At 46.9% G+C, this 16,717-nt stretch overlaps 1 protein-coding gene across 1 annotated transcript in view; it reads left to right on the forward strand.

Annotated features, from left to right (window-relative positions):
- The window catches only part of EFHC2 (EF-hand domain containing 2), a 64,570-nt gene that overhangs the window by 38,918 nt on the left and 8,935 nt on the right, over window positions 1–16,717 (forward strand). The window contains exons 8-12 of the mRNA XM_033147129.1: window positions 1,324–1,489; window positions 3,106–3,248; window positions 6,148–6,344; window positions 13,068–13,201; window positions 16,460–16,657. Of these exons, the coding sequence (XP_033003020.1) occupies window positions 1,324–1,489; window positions 3,106–3,248; window positions 6,148–6,344; window positions 13,068–13,201; window positions 16,460–16,657 (838 nt within the window). The remainder of the gene's footprint in view (window positions 1–1,323; window positions 1,490–3,105; window positions 3,249–6,147; window positions 6,345–13,067; window positions 13,202–16,459; window positions 16,658–16,717) is intronic.

Here is a 16,717-nt window from a genome sequence, read left to right on the forward strand (position 1 = left end):
CTGAGAAATGAAAATAGCAGATTCATCCAGTTAAAGTTCAACCCCTTTAATTATCATTGAGTGCAGTTGGAGATTTAAGCATCACCCTAAATAATTCAGATAGGTGGTACTAAAAGGTTGTTAACTTTTGCTGGGGTTTATACCCCCTTGTCTCTAACATTGCCTCAGTGTTTCTATCTGGCATCCTTCAGCAGATGGCTATCTGCGGCTGCTTTTCGGGAAGGCTTTTGTCACTATCCACCTCCTCCCAAGCAAGCAAAGTGGCAGAAACGTTCCTGGGGGAGGAAAGCAGCTTCTCTTATTCAGGTCCCATTGAACAATATATTCCTGTTGATCTCAGACTGAAGCCAGTGTAGTCTGTGAACTGCCTGGTAGGAGGAAAGTAAGCTGTTTCCCTGCCCATCTGGTTTTTTGGCCTCCTTTGGAACGCCATTTCAACCTGCAAGTTCTCTTTAGTGCATCCGCTAGTGTTGCACTAGATGGCACTGTTGGTATGCAAGAGAGATTGTAATCAGAGTCTCATTTGTTATGCAAGCCCTGAAACCCAGATGCACCAGGCTACCCATACATTGGAAAATGCTACATTTCTTTCTTCTCAAAGGACACATGCCCACCATTGCTTTCTAATTCTGCACACGCATCCTTCTCAGATCTGTTCCCCCCCCCCCCAGCCACCATGTGTGGATGTCTGTGCATGATTATTATTTTTAAACAGCAAAAATGTACTGATATAAGCCAAGTGAACGCAATGGAAATGAATTGGCTTAACCCCCAAATAGTTTTATTTAACCCGGCTGTCACTATGTAAAAGGTTGGGTGCTCCCATGCAAGTTACACATTGTTGACTATGGTAATGCTGCCGATGAGTAAATTATGTTTATGAGATGAGTGCAAATCAATTCACGGGGATTAAGGCAGAATTTAAGAAAAGAACACAGAGTGGAAAAGACAGGTTTGAAAAGGCTGAGCCCATTGCAAAGATAAGAAGGACTTTTGTTTGTTGGCAGTCTCCCAAGGCTCACGGAAACATTTCGGTTTTTCCCATCCATAGAGAGAAGTTGACAGAAAGCAGAGAAAAATATCAATCACAGTACGCTCCCAGAGGAAACAACATGAAAAATATTTTCAAAATTGGGCTTTCCTGTTTAGGGGAAACATTTGCTTTTCTAAAATGCACACGTTATTCTTCAGTAATATATCTGGCAAAAGGGGAGAACAATTTTGTTTCCTTAGATTGAGACCTCATATCTTGAAATGCAGAGCCATTCTTAACATATTCAGGAACCGAACAGTAAATTGTCAGTTGCCAATTTTGTGTTACAGAGGACTTTACTCCAATTCCGTACAAGGCGCCACCTCCTCCGAAAGTAGAAAGAAAGTTTCCACCGTATCATGGATTTGGCTCTGAAGAGGACTCCCTTTGCTCCTGCTCGGGCTTGCTTCCCAAACCACCCCAAAAAGACTTCAAGAAATTCATGGAAAAGGACAGGTATCTGATCAAAAGCAATATTTGGAACCTACCCCTCCCCCCGATTCCTGAAATGGAAAGTGAGAGGGGGAGGGAAATTACCATTAAACATTTTATGTCAACCGATTTTACAAATGGGCTTTGTAATATTCATAATTCTTATGAGTCAAGCAGATAATAGATTTTCAGAATTTAGAGTCTGAGTTCCTACCATACATGCCTGTTTTCATTAATCTCAAAGGCTTAGCTCTAAAAGAGATAACAAGAACCACAATAGTGACACACTAGTGTCCAGTATGTAATGGGGGGGAGGGATGCTCTCCTCTCCTTCCTTTGTTTTCCCATTTACTTTTCCTGTTTCCACTGTCTAATCACTTGCTGTGCTGCCTAGTGATGCTTTATCAGTTTTGTAAGGGATTCTGGGTTTTGTTAAACCTTTTTTTTTGGAGTCAGTGCTTCTGTGTTACTATGGTTTGCTTGGGAGTTTTTGTTAGCAGAATGATGGAGAGAGAGCCCAGACATGTCCGCTTACCCCCTTTTTGGTGGTTCGACAGCTTTGTGGGACGGCCAGTGCCTCCCCTCCTGCTGACGATGCAGGGCTGGGTGTTGGGGTCTGACCCCTGCCGGAGCATGAGATTCAGCTCCCACTGCCGGCTTGAAATCCTGCTCTGCATCAGCCTGCCAAATTGGTCAATGGTGCAGAGGGCTGGGCTCTCGGGAGGGCAGGCTCTCGGGCTCAATCAGGCTTCTCTCAGGCCTACTCCCGTGGGATTTAAAATAGCTCACACCAGCCCCCTGATGCCCAGCTCTTCTTTGTGGGATGACAATTGCCAGGCTTTGTTGGCTCAAGCTCAGCGTAAGATTTTCAGCCTTGGATGGAGGTGGGGTTGTACCCTTGCCTTCCCCTCCAGAAATAGGGTATCCTGTTAAAGGGATCCGTGATGGAGTTGCTTCTGACCATTTGCCCAGACTGGGGGCTTGGGCCTCAGCACTCTTAGGGGCAGGGACCCCCCTATTTGATGTAAGTCATAGGAATCCCTGCTGCTGGGTTGACCCTGATGTCATTTCCGGTAGGCAGCCCAGAAATAAATGCTTACCCAATGCCTATGCCAAAGCACTTCATCTGTAAGCAATAAAGTTGTGGCCTGATCTGATCCCATTCAACTGTATGGTCTCCTTTGTTGGTTGCTCACCTGAGTGGAAGAGGAGGGGGGGGGATAGTGTCCTGCCAAGTAACTCCTTTCTGGTGTTTCCTTTCTGGTGTGGTATAGAGTACATTGTTATTAGAGTGCCATTTACAATTTATTGCTTTAGTTTGTAAAATTGTATGCTGCTTTTTTAATCAGATACCTCACAGAGTAAACAGTTTCTGGAATGTAAACAGCTTCTGATATTTTGCTACTGCTTAAGCTTAGGTTGGTTATTCCGCCCCACCCAAAAATGTGTTTGGAAACACAAAAACAAACTCATTAAAGGCAAAACCTGGGCATGGGTAATGACAATCAGTGGCAAAACTGATGTAAAAGTTCACCGAAGACTGTTAACCTTTTATTCATTTTACTAAACAAATGGCAGGACTTCTCCATGTAAAGGAAAAGGAGACAAATCTTGAATTTGTACCTCTTCTGCTAATACAGGAAAGGCCTCGAAAGTAATATACTGCGATTTCTTGCACAATTTATTACTACTGATCCCATTGACAAAGACCGGAAGTTCATTGTTTCTTATTACCTGAGTGATGACACCATTCAAGTGTTTGAGCCTCCCCAGCGAAATACAGGTGAGAGGGGCAGATTCAGTTCTAGGTAATTCTAGTAAAAGGGGAGAAGGGCCTTAGTTATTTATTTATTTTAAAGGATCACAACATCCGTCAATTGGGTGGAAATAAATGCGAGAAATAACTTGGTGAGAAAGACCCTGTTCATCTTCCAGGATTGGACTTTGTTTCTGTGGTGTCCCCTGCAGAGAGTTGCCCCAGTGTCCAGGCTTGCATTTCCCAAGGTGCTGTGGGGCTGTGCCATTGATAGTGTAAAGGTGCCTTTACTTCCCATGCTTTTGTTTGTGGGGGGAAAAACACCTGAAATACCCTTTGCTCAAATGCCTGGAAAAGGCTTCATTTTTAGAGCCATTAAGTAAAATCGTCTTGCTCCCAGAAGCACCAGCCTCTGTGTTGTTTTTCATGAACTACAGTTCAGAGAGTGCCTATGATAGGGAGATATCCTATGGCTACCATGCAGATCCTTAAATACAAGGCTGTGTAAAATCACAACCTCAGAGGCTGCATGTTCTCTGGCTAGTTAGTATTTGGGTGGTATGTAATTGTGGTAGCCCCTCCTCCTCCAATTTGTTCAGCAGCACCCCCCCCCCCCGTTTGTTCTGATTCAGGTGTTAATCACCAATAAAAGCTCTTGTTGTCTCTGGCCATAAACTGCATAACTGGATAGAGATGTCTAAACTGAAATCCACCATTTTCCATGGTAGCAAAAGAGTACTTGATTTTGTATAGGCATTTAATATGCAGTATGCTGTATGGGGGGGGGGAAGCAAATTTAGTTGCACTTTCCTGGTGCTTCAGTAATGTATTGGTGGTCTGAGAATTTAATGCAGTTTAGCTTTTAAGGAGATTACGCAATGCAACTGCAATTCCCAGGCCTAAATGGATCGCAGGTGGTAGAGTCTGTTGGATTTGGATGATGGTTCATTGTTGGTGGGTGGGGCAGGGGTGATGGAAGGGGATTATACCCTTTTCTCTCCCAGTGTTTGTGATAATTATCTGGTGCATTTTGTGGCCCCTGTTGCCTCAGAGGCAGTTGTACATATCTTTCGAGATGGGGGGGGGGGTATTGTCAGTGGGTTGGGAGACTTGACAATAGGTGGGGTAGTTTGCTGGTGTCTGAAGTCTAGGGTGAAGGCTCCATTGGCAATGAAAATGGCAATCCTAAGGGAAGTGTGAGGTGGCTTCTGGTTTATTTTTAGACTCCTCTGTGCTTGGCTGACCAGATCCTTCTGGGAATCCTGAAAGTGGGACCTGAACACAACACTCCTCTCCCCAACTTGTGATTCCCAGCAGTTGGTGTTCAGAGACATTTACTGCCATCAGATAGCCCGGGGATTGGGAGCCAGTGCCCCTCCAGCTGTCATTGGACTCCAACTCCTATCAGCCCCAGGCAGCATGGCCATTGCTAGAGGGAGGGGGAGAGAGAGAGAGAGAGAGAGAGAGAGAGAGAGAGAGAGAGAGAGAGAGTAGTTTGCTGTCTTTGTCAGTACCTTCTGAATAATTGGTTTTATTTTTCCGCATATCTTTTCATTGCAAAAATTATGTTATAGTTGCTAGAAAGTAAATGTCTCTTAAGTGAAAAAACCCAGAACCAATAAAAGCTTTTGTTGACTAGATAATGCAGCTGTCTGCTCAAACTGATAGCCTTATATGCATCAGTAACTAGATGGGAGGAAGCTGTTGTGACCTTTCTTCTATTCTTGACTCTTAAATTTTCATGCTTTTACAGGCTTAAGTCAGATCCTGAATTTTACCTTAATGGATTTTTCACCTTTCAGTTTTATTGTGAAAGGAAGATTTCTCAACCAAACTCAGGTTGAATAAAGCATTACAGGTTCTGCATTTACTTACAATTTGGACTGTAAATGGCATTTCATTGTATTGCCCATCCCTTTTTACGACACTTATATCACCAAATAATACATATGAAACATTTTATGATGCCTAATGCATGCTTTGGGGCTTTTGGTTGGGAGTGCAGATATAAGCAGGAAATGAACCACAGGCATACCAGAGTTAATGTACTGCTTGTTCAGCCCAAAGTATTATATGTATAAGGGAATGATCTGAGGGCAAATGCTACAGCAGCCACTTATAGTTGAAGCTACGAGGGTCTTTGGTGGGTCGGTGCCTGGATAGTGGACTCCCTGAGAGCATAAAGACTTCCATTCCACAATGGAAAATGGCAGAATATAAAAGTACTTAGTAAAATCTGGGGTTGACCAGGTGGTACCTCCACATGTTGTTCAACTCTGAGCTTTCATCAGCCCAGCCTACATGGCCCAAAGGTCAGGGATAACTAACTTTTCCCATTGATTTAAATGACTTGGATTCTAGGATAAACTAACTTAGGGAAGTTTATGCATGGAAAGTTTCCCATCTCCTTTCAGCCACAGGAGCACCCTTGAAAAACCTCTCCTGAGGGCCGGAGACACTCCTGAACAATGTGTGACTGTGTGTGGGAGACTGATGGGAATCACCCTAGGCTTGGATGATAAGATAACTTAAGGAAATTGATGGAAGGAAAGTTTCCCATTCCCATACTTCCAGGAATTCCTTAAGTTAACATAACATAGAATCCAACCCATTGAAATCAGTGGGTCACGTTCATCTTCCACCCCGACAGGCTCCTGCACCGCATCCCACATCATTCAGGTGAACTCCCAACCCACAGGAGAGACTTTATGAGGGATGCACTTAGTTGTTGTGGGTGGGAGGAAGGATGAGGAACTCCTTTGTCAGACACTGAAATGGCCATATCAAGGAGTCTGCATTTAAAGATAGAAATAATGATTGTGTGTACCCTGGTATGGCCAGTTGGCTGATAGGAAATTTGAGAGTGCAGTTTCTCTGGTTTCTTTCTGAAATATACAGCTTGTTATTTATTGTTCTCTCATTACAGGGATAGTTGGTGGGAAATTCCTGGAAAGAGGTCGTGTTAAGAAGCCTGGGCAAGAGCAATTCAAGGCTGAACTGTCTGAGTACTACACAGCAAAGGATCTGTATGTCGGAGCTAAAGTGTGTTTCCATGGACACGTCTTTCTTTTGGTGGATGCTGATGAGTATGCTTTCAACTACATGGAGAAACATGCAAATGAGGCAAGCTGTGCTTTCCAATCCTTATTTGGCCTTTAAAGCATATGGAGTTTTATTATCTTGCTTCAATAATGGTGGCTCTGAAAACCACTGTTTATTCACCCCCAAGATCAACACAGAGCCACCGTTGTCTCATTTGAAAACGACCCGGTGAGAAAAACGGGCCCATGTTCTCAACCTGTTCTCTGCGAGATACATACCAAATAATGTCTTTGGTAAATGTCATGGAGTGCACTTTGTGCCTGATGATTCAGGCTTGCAGATTGACTTTCATAATGTCCCAATCCCGCCTTTGTTCCTGGAAGAATAAATCAGCAAAAGCAAAAAAGAGAACTACTGATACAGTCTGTACTGTACCAGTTAATTTTCCCGTGCAAAAGATAAAGGAGTCAAAGCTAACCAAACAAAATCCATAAGAACATCTGATAGTTGTTATGGTTCCTTCTCCGCAAAGCAGTTGTGCAAGAGCCCTTGGGAGAAAGAACAACCAAATAGGGATAAAATTAGGATCCTGAAAAAGATAGTACAGCGCTAGGGGCACTGTTTTTAAAAAGTCATATGTTATGGGTAACTACGTGTAACGACGTTCAGTGGCTGTTCATGAGTGAAGCCAAGACACAGGAACTTCTAAGCTAAGTTCTTTATTGTGCTCAAAAAATGTACAGTGAGAGCAAAAGAAACACGTCCATTCCTGACTAGACAGATCCCAGGAATAACTACTTCCTGTTCCTTGCCCAGCAAAACCAGCGTGGGATCCGATGTGGACCCCTCCCTTCCCTGCTTCTGGGCGTGGGAATCTGATCCTCCCCCCAGCCTTCCCCCCGGCCATAAGGCTGCTTCATCGTCTCGCCTCTACCCCTCCTTCCTGCTTCTGCTGGCGTCTCACCACTTGAGGAATGCAGGGGGGAGGAGGAGGAGGAGGAATCTTCGCCTTGAGAACTCTCCCCGCTGGAATATAATTTAGGAGGATCTCGGTAATTATAATGCTCTTTCGCTTTCTCCAGCAGCCCTGGGGGGGGGTTCCTGACATCCACCCCCCCCTCAAAGCCCCCCTCCTCCCCCGAGGCTCTGGGCTTCACCTGCTGTACTCCCCCCTCGTTTCCCTCTGTTAGTTCGCCTCCCTCCCCCCTGAGGGGCGATACCGGAAAACCCCTAAAATCTTCCTCCTCGTCTTCCGTGGAGGCGAAGATGTCTTGGAAACCCATGGGTAACCCGACCTCCACCTCATTACCCTCCGGGACCTCCTCTTCCCACTCTGACTCCCTTTCTGTGTCGTCCCGCTCCCCACCAGACCGGAAACCCCAAAACTCTTCCTCACTGTCATCCGTGGGAGCAAAGACCTCCTCCCACGAGCCCCTCGCCGGCTTGGGCTTATGTGGAAACAAGGCATGGAACTCATGCACTAGATATTCCTCCGAGATGGTGCCTGCTGGTACCCATGTGTTCTCGGACTCTGGCTCCCCTTCCCATGCCACCAGATACTCCAGTTCACTTCCCCTCCACCTGGAATCCAGGATCTCCGTAACCTCATTGTAGGAATCCTCCTTTTCTAACACCGGTGTTGGTACCTCCTCCCTGGCCTCCCTATGAAACCGGCTCCCTTCCCTATACTTGGACAAGAGGGCACGATGAAACACGGGATGAATCCGCATACTTTCCGGCAGCCTCAAGCGAAAGGTGACTGGATTAACCTGTTGGGTTACCTCAAACGGCCCCAACCTTCGGTGCACCAACTTCTTACACCCCCTCCTGATGGGCAATCCCTGTGACGAGAGCCACACCTTGTCTCCTACCTGAATGCTTTCCCCTTCCCTCCTGTGCCTATCCGCATCCCTCTTGTAGGTCTCCTTGGCCCTCTCCAGCGTTTCAACTAGCTGCTGATGCACCCTCACCATTTCCCCAGCCAGCTCCTGCGCCGCCGGTACCTCCAGGACCTCCTCGTCCCTGCCCGGAAAAGCTCGAGGATGCCGCCCGTAGTTGGCCATAAAAGGGCTCATCCCTGTGGTGACATGCTCTGCGTTGTTGTACGCAAACTCTGCTAGTGGCAACTTGTCCACCCAATCGTTCTGTCTCTGGTTCACGTAACAACGCAGATACTGCTGCAACACCCCATTGGCCCTCTCCGCCTGGCCATTGGTCTGAGGATGCCTGGCCGTGGACAGAGCCACCTCCACCTGCAGCAAGTCCATGAGCTTGCGCCAAAACCTAGAGGTGAATTGCCGTCCACGGTCCGAAACAATCCTCGACGGCAGGCCGTGCAGTCGGAACACGTGCTTGAGAAACAGCTTGGCCGTTTCTTCTGCTGACACTGCCCTCGGGCAAGCTATGAAGTGACACATTTTGGTGAACAAGTCCACCACTACCAACACCGCCGTCTGCCCCTGGGACCTTGGCAAGTCGGTGATGAAATCCACCGAAACTACCTCCCAAGGCCCCCTGGGCGTGGGCAGTGGTTCCAACAGCCCCGCTGGTGCAACTCTCTCCCCCTTGGCCCGTTGACACATTTCACACCCCTGCACATACTCCTTTACATCCTCCCTCACCCCTGGCCACCAAAAGTCCCTGGTTACCAGGTCCATCGTCTTTCGCTGACCAAAGTGACCTGCTGTGGGGGTGTCGTGCAGCTGCTTGAGTACCTTGGCCCGCAACCCCCCATCTGGAACGTACACTGCCCCCTTGCGGAAAAGCAGCCCCTCCCCTTCAGCAAAGTCTCCCTCTGGGCTGCCCTCCTTAAGCTCCTGCAGCTGCTTGCGGGCGAACTCATCGTCCTTGGTCAATCTGGCAATTTCCCCCCTAAGGTCCAAGGTCCCCCCGCAGGCCCACTGCTGCTGACTGAAGACATGTCTCGGTTCCGGGGCTCCTTCGTCTGCCAAGTACTCGGGCTTCCTGGACAGGGCATCCGCCCTGACATTCTGCTCTCCCCGGACGTACTGGATCTTAAAATGGAAACCGGCAAAAAACTCTGCCCATCTGATCTGCCGCTGGTTGAGCACCCTAGCCGTGCGCCAGTACTCCAAGTTCTTGTGGTCTGTGCAGACCTGTATCTGGTGCGTGGCCCCTACCAGAAAGTGCCTCCACTGTTTGAAGGCCGCATAAATGGCAAGCAGCTCCTTGTCCCACACTGTGTAATTGCGCTCAGACTTGTTCAACTTTCTCGAGAAGAAAGCGCACGGTCTCCAATCACCGGCCTTGTCTTGCTGCAAAAGCACGGCACCAATTGCGCGGTCAGAGGCATCTGTCTCCACCCTGAGTGGAGCGTGCGTGTTCACGTGCACCAGCTGCTCCTCCGACGCAAACACCCTCTTCAAACGCTCAAACGCCTTTTGGGCCGCCTCCGACCAGACGAACTTCTTCTTGCCACTCAAACAGTCCGTTATGGGCCCCGCCACCTTGGCAAAGTTGGGAATGAACTTGCGGTAGAAATTGCTGAACCCAAGGAACCGCTGCACATCCTTCTTGTTCCTAGGGCTCTTCCACTCCAGCACCGCCTTCACCTTCTCGCCGTCCATGGCCAACCCCTTGTCGGTTAAACGATAACCCAGGAAGTCCACTTCTCTGGTGTGAAACTGGCATTTCTCGAGCTTGACGTACAGCCTATGCTCCCGCAGCTTCTCCAACACCGCCCTGACGTGACGCACGTGCTCCTCCTCGTTCCTCGAGTAGATCAGGACGTCGTCCAAATAGCAAACACAGTTCCTGTAGAGGAGAGGACCCAGCACGTGATGCATGAAGGCCTGGAAGCAGGGGCTTCCCGCTTGCAAACCGAAGGGCATAACTAAATACTCATAGCTGCCCAGGGGGGTAAACATGGTAGTCTTCCACTCGTCCCCCTCTCGCACTCGTATCAGATTATACGCTCCGCGTAAGTCCAACTTAGTGAAAATCTTGCCCTCGCGCACTCTCGTCAACAAGTCGTCGATGCGGGGCATTGGGAATGTGAGGGGTTGCGTCAAGGAATTCAAAAATCTATAATCCACCACCAGTCTCTTATGGGTGGTGTCTTTCTTGTCCACGAAGAACACAGGACTTCCTCCTACTGCCCGGGACTCCCGTATGAACCCTCGTCTCAGGTTCTTGTCAATGAACTCCTTGAGCTCATCCATCTCCTGATCCGACATGGCATAGAGCTTCCCCGTGGGCAACCTTGCTCCCGGCACCAGGTTGATCTGGCAGTCGTAGGGCCTGTGGGGTGGTAGCCGATCGGCCTCCTTCTCACTGAACACCTCCGCGAATTCTGCGTAGATTTCAGGCAGTACTCCACCCCCACACATCTGGACCGCTGCTGCCAACACCTTGCCATTGTAGTCACTCCTTCCACCCAGACAATGCCCCATGCAATGTGCTGATCCGAAAGTTAGTGACCTCTGGTGCCAGGCCACCACCGGGTCATGCTGGTTGAGCCAGCTCATGCCCAGTACAATGGGCGGCCCTGCTAAGGTGGTGACATTAAAAGCGATTACTTCCTCATGCCTCCCTATTTTCATGCGCATTGGAGGGGTTTGATGGGCAATTTCCCCTCCCAACAACTTCCTTCCATCGATGGTCGTCACCTGCAACGGAAAGTCTAATGGAAGCAGATGCAACTGATGCTCCAAGGCAAAGTCTCTGCTGAAAAAATCTGCACTGGCACCTGAGTCAATTAAGGCTTCCACCTCCACGGGGTGACCGTTGGGAAGCTCTAGCGTCACCTTAACCACAATGCTGGGCTTGGGCGCTTCTGGCCGGGGCACCTTCACTTCCGTTCCGCCTGGCTGCTGGCCCCTCCTTTCTCCAGCCAGGCTGCCTCGTTTCCCTGTGGTTCCACCTTCTCCCCCTCAGGCTGAACGGTTCCTGCCATGCCCTGCCACCCCCTCCTCTGCGGGCATGATCTCGCAAAATGCCCCGTTTGGGAGCAGACATAGCATTTGAGACCCGTCCGAGGCGCCTTGCCTTCAGCCTTGCGCCCCGCTCCAGGCCCCTGGGAAGGCTTCACAGGCGCCCCCCCAATCTCCATCGGCTCTGGCTGCTGTACTCTGGGCGCATGGCCGGAACTGCCTGGAATACGGTTGCTTAAGAAACGCTCCGCCCTGTGCGATCCCTTCAAACGCGCCCTCTCCTCCAGCCTCACGCCCACGGAGAGAGCGCTCCGCATCAGTTCATTCATGTCCTTCGGCTTAGGACAACGTGCCAACTCGTCCTTCACTTCCTCATTGAGCCCCGCTTCAAATAAGGCTTGGCTCTGTTCGGATGATAAGTCCCAATGCAAGGTATGGCAGAGCATTGAGAATTTTGACCAATAAGCTCTCACGGTCATGGCTCCCTGCTTGAGCGCTAGCAGCTCCTGCCTGGCCACATCTTTCTCGACCGAGGATGTGAACATCGCATCCATAGCATCAAAAAACTGTGTAAGGTCCTGCAGAGCAGCATCCTCTGATGCAATTAAAGGCCTGATCCACGCCCTGGCCTCCGCCTCCAGGTGAGAAATCACAAATGCAACTTTCTCCCCGTCATTGGTGAACTCCGCCTCCTGCAGCTTCAGGGCATACTTTATCTCAGTCTTAAAATTCAAGTAATTCCCGGGGTCCCCACCAAACTTGCTCACCAGCGCCCCCAACTTACGGCCAACCGGTGCCTTCTGCCCCCCCTGGCTCAGCTGCCTGTGTTCCTCCAGACGCGCGCTGAGCCTATCGGCATGGGTCTGTAGCTCACCATTCCTCTGCTGGAGCGCTGCCAGCTGGTTCTCCCTCTCTTCCAGTCGGGCGTTAACCTTCACTGCATAGGCTTCCAAATCCCCCACTCGTTTCTGCAATGCTGCAATCTGCTGGGCCGCCTCTGCCATCCCCTGCTCGTCCGTGCTCATCGTCTGCCGGTAGCAGCCAAAAGATAAGAGGCAAAGGGGAAAAGAAAATAAAACCTCTCACAAACAGCCAGCAGGGATTCCTGGGATGCTGTAACGACGTTCAGTGGCTGTTCATGAGTGAAGCCAAGACACAGGAACTTCTAAGCTAAGTTCTTTATTGTGCTCAAAAAATGTACAGTGAGAGCAAAAGAAACACGTCCATTCCTGACTAGACAGATCCCAGGAATAACTACTTCCTGTTCCTTGCCCAGCAAAACCAGCGTGGGATCCGATGTGGACCCCTCCCTTCCCTGCTTCTGGGCGTGGGAATCTGATCCTCCCCCCAGCCTTCCCCCCGGCCATAAGGCTGCTTCATCGTCTCGCCTCTACCCCTCCTTCCTGCTTCTGCTGGCGTCTCACCACTTGAGGAATGCAGGGGGGAGGAGGAGGAGGAGGAATCTTCGCCTTGAGAACTCTCCCCGCTGGAATATAATTTAGGAGGATCTCGGTAATTATAATGCTCTTTCGCTTTCTCCAGCAGCCCTGGGGGGGGGTTCCTGACACTACGTAACATATTCTAATGAAATAGCCATGTTTCAATAAAGTTGCATTAGGGTTGCTTCCAGACAACCTGTTATTGAACGTCCATCCTGATGTGCTTGAGCAAACTTTGCAGGGAGATTAGATGTCAACAACTATTTATTGAACGTTTGTTCTGATTTGTTGTGTAAGATCCCCAAATGATGAATGTTGTTCCATTTCCAGTGTTGAAGTAAGATTCTGCAACAAGTCTTTGTCATAAAGGATATGAATAACTAGCTACTGTGGTTTTCAAGCTGCTGTGCATTAGTACTTTGTATGTATCAAATATATGTTCCGTTATTCTCACCTGGACCCTTTCTTTACAGTTTCCTGTCTCCGATATCTGCGTAATTTTGGACAAACTGAAGGCAATAGGAGAACCTCGATCAAGAGAGATTAAGCAGATTTTTGCAGCTTCTGATCCTCAACACACCACCACGATTGATTATGATGAATTTAGGTAAGACTCTGAATGCCAAGACAAAAGGCAGTGTAAGTTTAGGGTATCTTCTGTGAGGTTCCTATCATCAATAATAGAGAGAGAAAATCTACCAGGATGTTGGATATTGGCTTTCTCTATTACATAGAGCACAAACAGGTTAACTAACACAAGGTCCTTAGCAGTGGTACCTGTGGAGCACCTATGGAGTCTTGTTCTGACCTGAATTTGTATGTTTTGTTTGGATGGACATCTTGTGTGGAGTTTTGGCGGTCTCATTGCTATAAATGATAGGTGCAATGAATACACACAGGCTGCATACACACCCTACACTAAAAGCACATTTTCACCCCACCCCATCCCCTGCACATTTAATAAACTACAGTTCCCAGTACAGTGGTACCTCTGGTTACGAACTTAATTCATTCCAGAGGTCCATTCTTAACCTGAAACCGTTCTTAACCTGAAGTACATCTTTAGCTAATGGGGCCTCCTGCTGCTGCCGTGTCGCCGGCATGCAATTTCTGTTCTCATCCTGAGGTAAAGTTCTTAACCTGAGGTACTAGTTCCGGGTTAGTGGAGTCAGTAACCCAAGGTGTTTGTACCCCGAGGTACCACTGTAGTCTATGGGGAGGGCCGATGTGCTTTAAATCTATGGTGTGTATACTGCCTCAGACGTGTGAAGCTGCCTTACACTGAGTCACACTTTTGGACCATCTAGTTCATCAGTGTTTCCCACTCTGATTAGAAGCTGCTCTCTAAAGATTCAGACAGAGGGCTTTCCAGCTGCCTGAGATCCATTTTTTTAAAAGCTGTGTGAGGTATCAAGCCTAGGTCCACGCACCTGACTCTGGTTGCTGGCATGTTCTGATGATGCGCACCTCACCCTGTTCCTAAGGCTCTTGTTGGAATTTACACAAAAGCCTCACTGGCAAGTGCAAAATTGAAGCACATGACAAACCCACTTTATTGTTCCTATATTCTATTTCTGATTTCCAGTCCTGTTGTTTCATTATATGACAATTTCTGTCATTTGAATCCTTAAGGCTGCAGTCTATGCACATTTGCATAAATCCCACCAAACACATTTAATTGTCACTAAACATGTATACAGGCACACAGGGACGTGGGTGGCACTGTGGGTTAAAGCACAGAGCCTAGGGCTTGCTGATCAGAAGGTTGGCAGTTCGAATCCCCGCAACGTGGTGAAGCTCCCATTGCTCGGTCCCTACTCCTGCCCACCTAGCAGTTTGAAAGCAAGTCAAAGTGCAAGTAGATAAATAGGTGCTGCTCCGGAGGGAAGGTAAATGGCGTTTCCGTGCACTGCTCTGATTTTGCCAGAAGCGGCTTAGTCATGCTGGCCACATGACCTGGAAAACCTGTCTGTGGACAAACGTTGGCTCCCTCAGCCAGTAAAGCGAGATGAGCGCCGCAACCCCAGAGTCGTTTGCGACTGGACTTAACTGTCAGGGGTCCTTTACCTTTTAAACATGCATATATGTTTGCATTTTTCTTGATACATGCAATAATTACAGATCTGTGCAGAAACGTTGTCAAAGTAACATGAAACCTCCCTGTGGAAACGCAAACAAATATTTTCTTCCATTTTTTTTTCACTTTCTCCTTGTCTTTTAATTAAAGGTATTTCCCTGCAAATCTGTGTTTTGCAGGACACTGGCCTGAAACAGTAAAAATGTTTAAACTAGGATCTTCAAACTCCACTTTCAAGTCATCTTCATCTGGGCAGAAAATACGCAAAAATTATACTCTGCTCTGAAGCTTCCTGTTACTGTGCTCCCCCCCCCCCGCCCTTTATCTTATTTTGCATCTAGCCTGGAAGCAGATGATTTGTTTGTTTTTTCCTTGAAAGTTAAAGTGCGATCCCAAATTTTGTTTTCGTAACGCCAGTTGATGGTTTGGCATTATGTTTTAATGGCCTGGTTTGATCCATTTTCTACAAACATATTTTACAACTGGGCACTGTTTTGTAAGCACAGATGGACCTTTATCATATCCAGGGACTCAATTTGGATGTTTAAAGTAATGTGCATGATTGTTGTGTCTTTGTATTGAAATGAAAATCAAATGGCAAAGTACCATGCACATATTGAGGTTTTATATTTCTGAGAATTTCTTATATTGGAAAAAGTCATACAGATTTTGAGCATGCATCCATACATCTTTTTGAAATATTTGGCTTTTGTTATGACTTAAGCCCATCCTGTGCAATGTGCTTTTTAACATGTGTAATAACTTTAAGAGAACTTTGCAAACCAACACTTTCAAATTATAGTACAATCGGTTTAACAACACGATAGCTTTAAGAAAATCTTGCTGCCTTGACACAGATTGAGTTTACTTTTTGTTCTTAATGCAAAGCCACTTCAGAACACACTGAAAAGCAAAAGAAAAATAACAAAAAAATATTGTTACCAAATCAGTAGATTGTGCACCACCTAAATATAACAGCTTTTGAAGAAGGGTTTTTTTTTGGTGGGTTTTTTTTTTTTGTAAAATTAATATATTTGTTTCCATGTTATATGAATTAGTCATTACTTCTACATGCAGCTATTCAAAAAAGTGTTTATGCTGGATGAGTAGATAAAACAGCTGCAAAAAGCACAATTATTAGTACAATTATGACATTTTGGAGTTGGGGTATTGTTTAGGGATTTTTTTGCTAGGGGGGTTGTTGCTGTTATTGATATTTTTTGTATCTTTATTTTTAGATCTTATGATTTATGCAGAAATTGTTCAATTTGGTTGTATACTTTTCGATGTGTTTCATTTATTGTTTATAACTACCTTTGGTTTTTTTGTAATTATGTAGTTTTTCATGTTCTAAGCCGCCTTGAGCATGGTTTTAACCAGGCATAGGCAAACTCGGCCCTCCAGATGTTTTGGGACTACAGCTCCCATCATCCCTAGCTAACAGGACCAGTGGTCAGGGATGATGGGAACTGTAGTCTCAAAATATCTGGAGGGCTGAGTTTGCCTATGCCTGGTTTTAACTATGGAAAGGTGGCCTACAAATAAAATGATGTATGCATGTATGTATTTTTCCATTTCATTTTTCCATTTCCATTCCATTTCATTGTGTTGAAGCTCAACAAAAATAAGTTTAATGTAGATGCTGGTTAAAAATTAGCGGTATGTTTTGTGCCAACACAGTTTTGTACTAACGCAAGGCCACTTCAGAAAATGCTGTCTACATTTGTTGCTCTTTTCAGGTACACTTCATGCAAGCAATTGTAATATACTTTTTCTTTTCTTCCTCAGAAATTTGCTGTTGAATATCTCAGATAGAAATTTATCAGAACATGAAATTATGACCCTTGGGCGATACTATAGCTTGAGAGATAAGAATGAAATGGATACCACCTATCTTTTAGCAGTGGCCCAGGAACAACTTAAGAAAAATAGCTTTGAGAATTTTGGTCAAGTTTTGGCAGTGCTTGCGTATAACGACCGGAGCAAGTAAGGAATGACTGTGTACATAGCTAAGTACTTAAAGGGTGCAAGGGGGGTAACAGGGAA

This window comes from Lacerta agilis, chromosome 4 (genome assembly GCF_009819535.1).
Source record: "Lacerta agilis isolate rLacAgi1 chromosome 4, rLacAgi1.pri, whole genome shotgun sequence".
In the NCBI taxonomy this organism is placed as follows: domain Eukaryota; kingdom Metazoa; phylum Chordata; class Lepidosauria; order Squamata; family Lacertidae; genus Lacerta; species Lacerta agilis.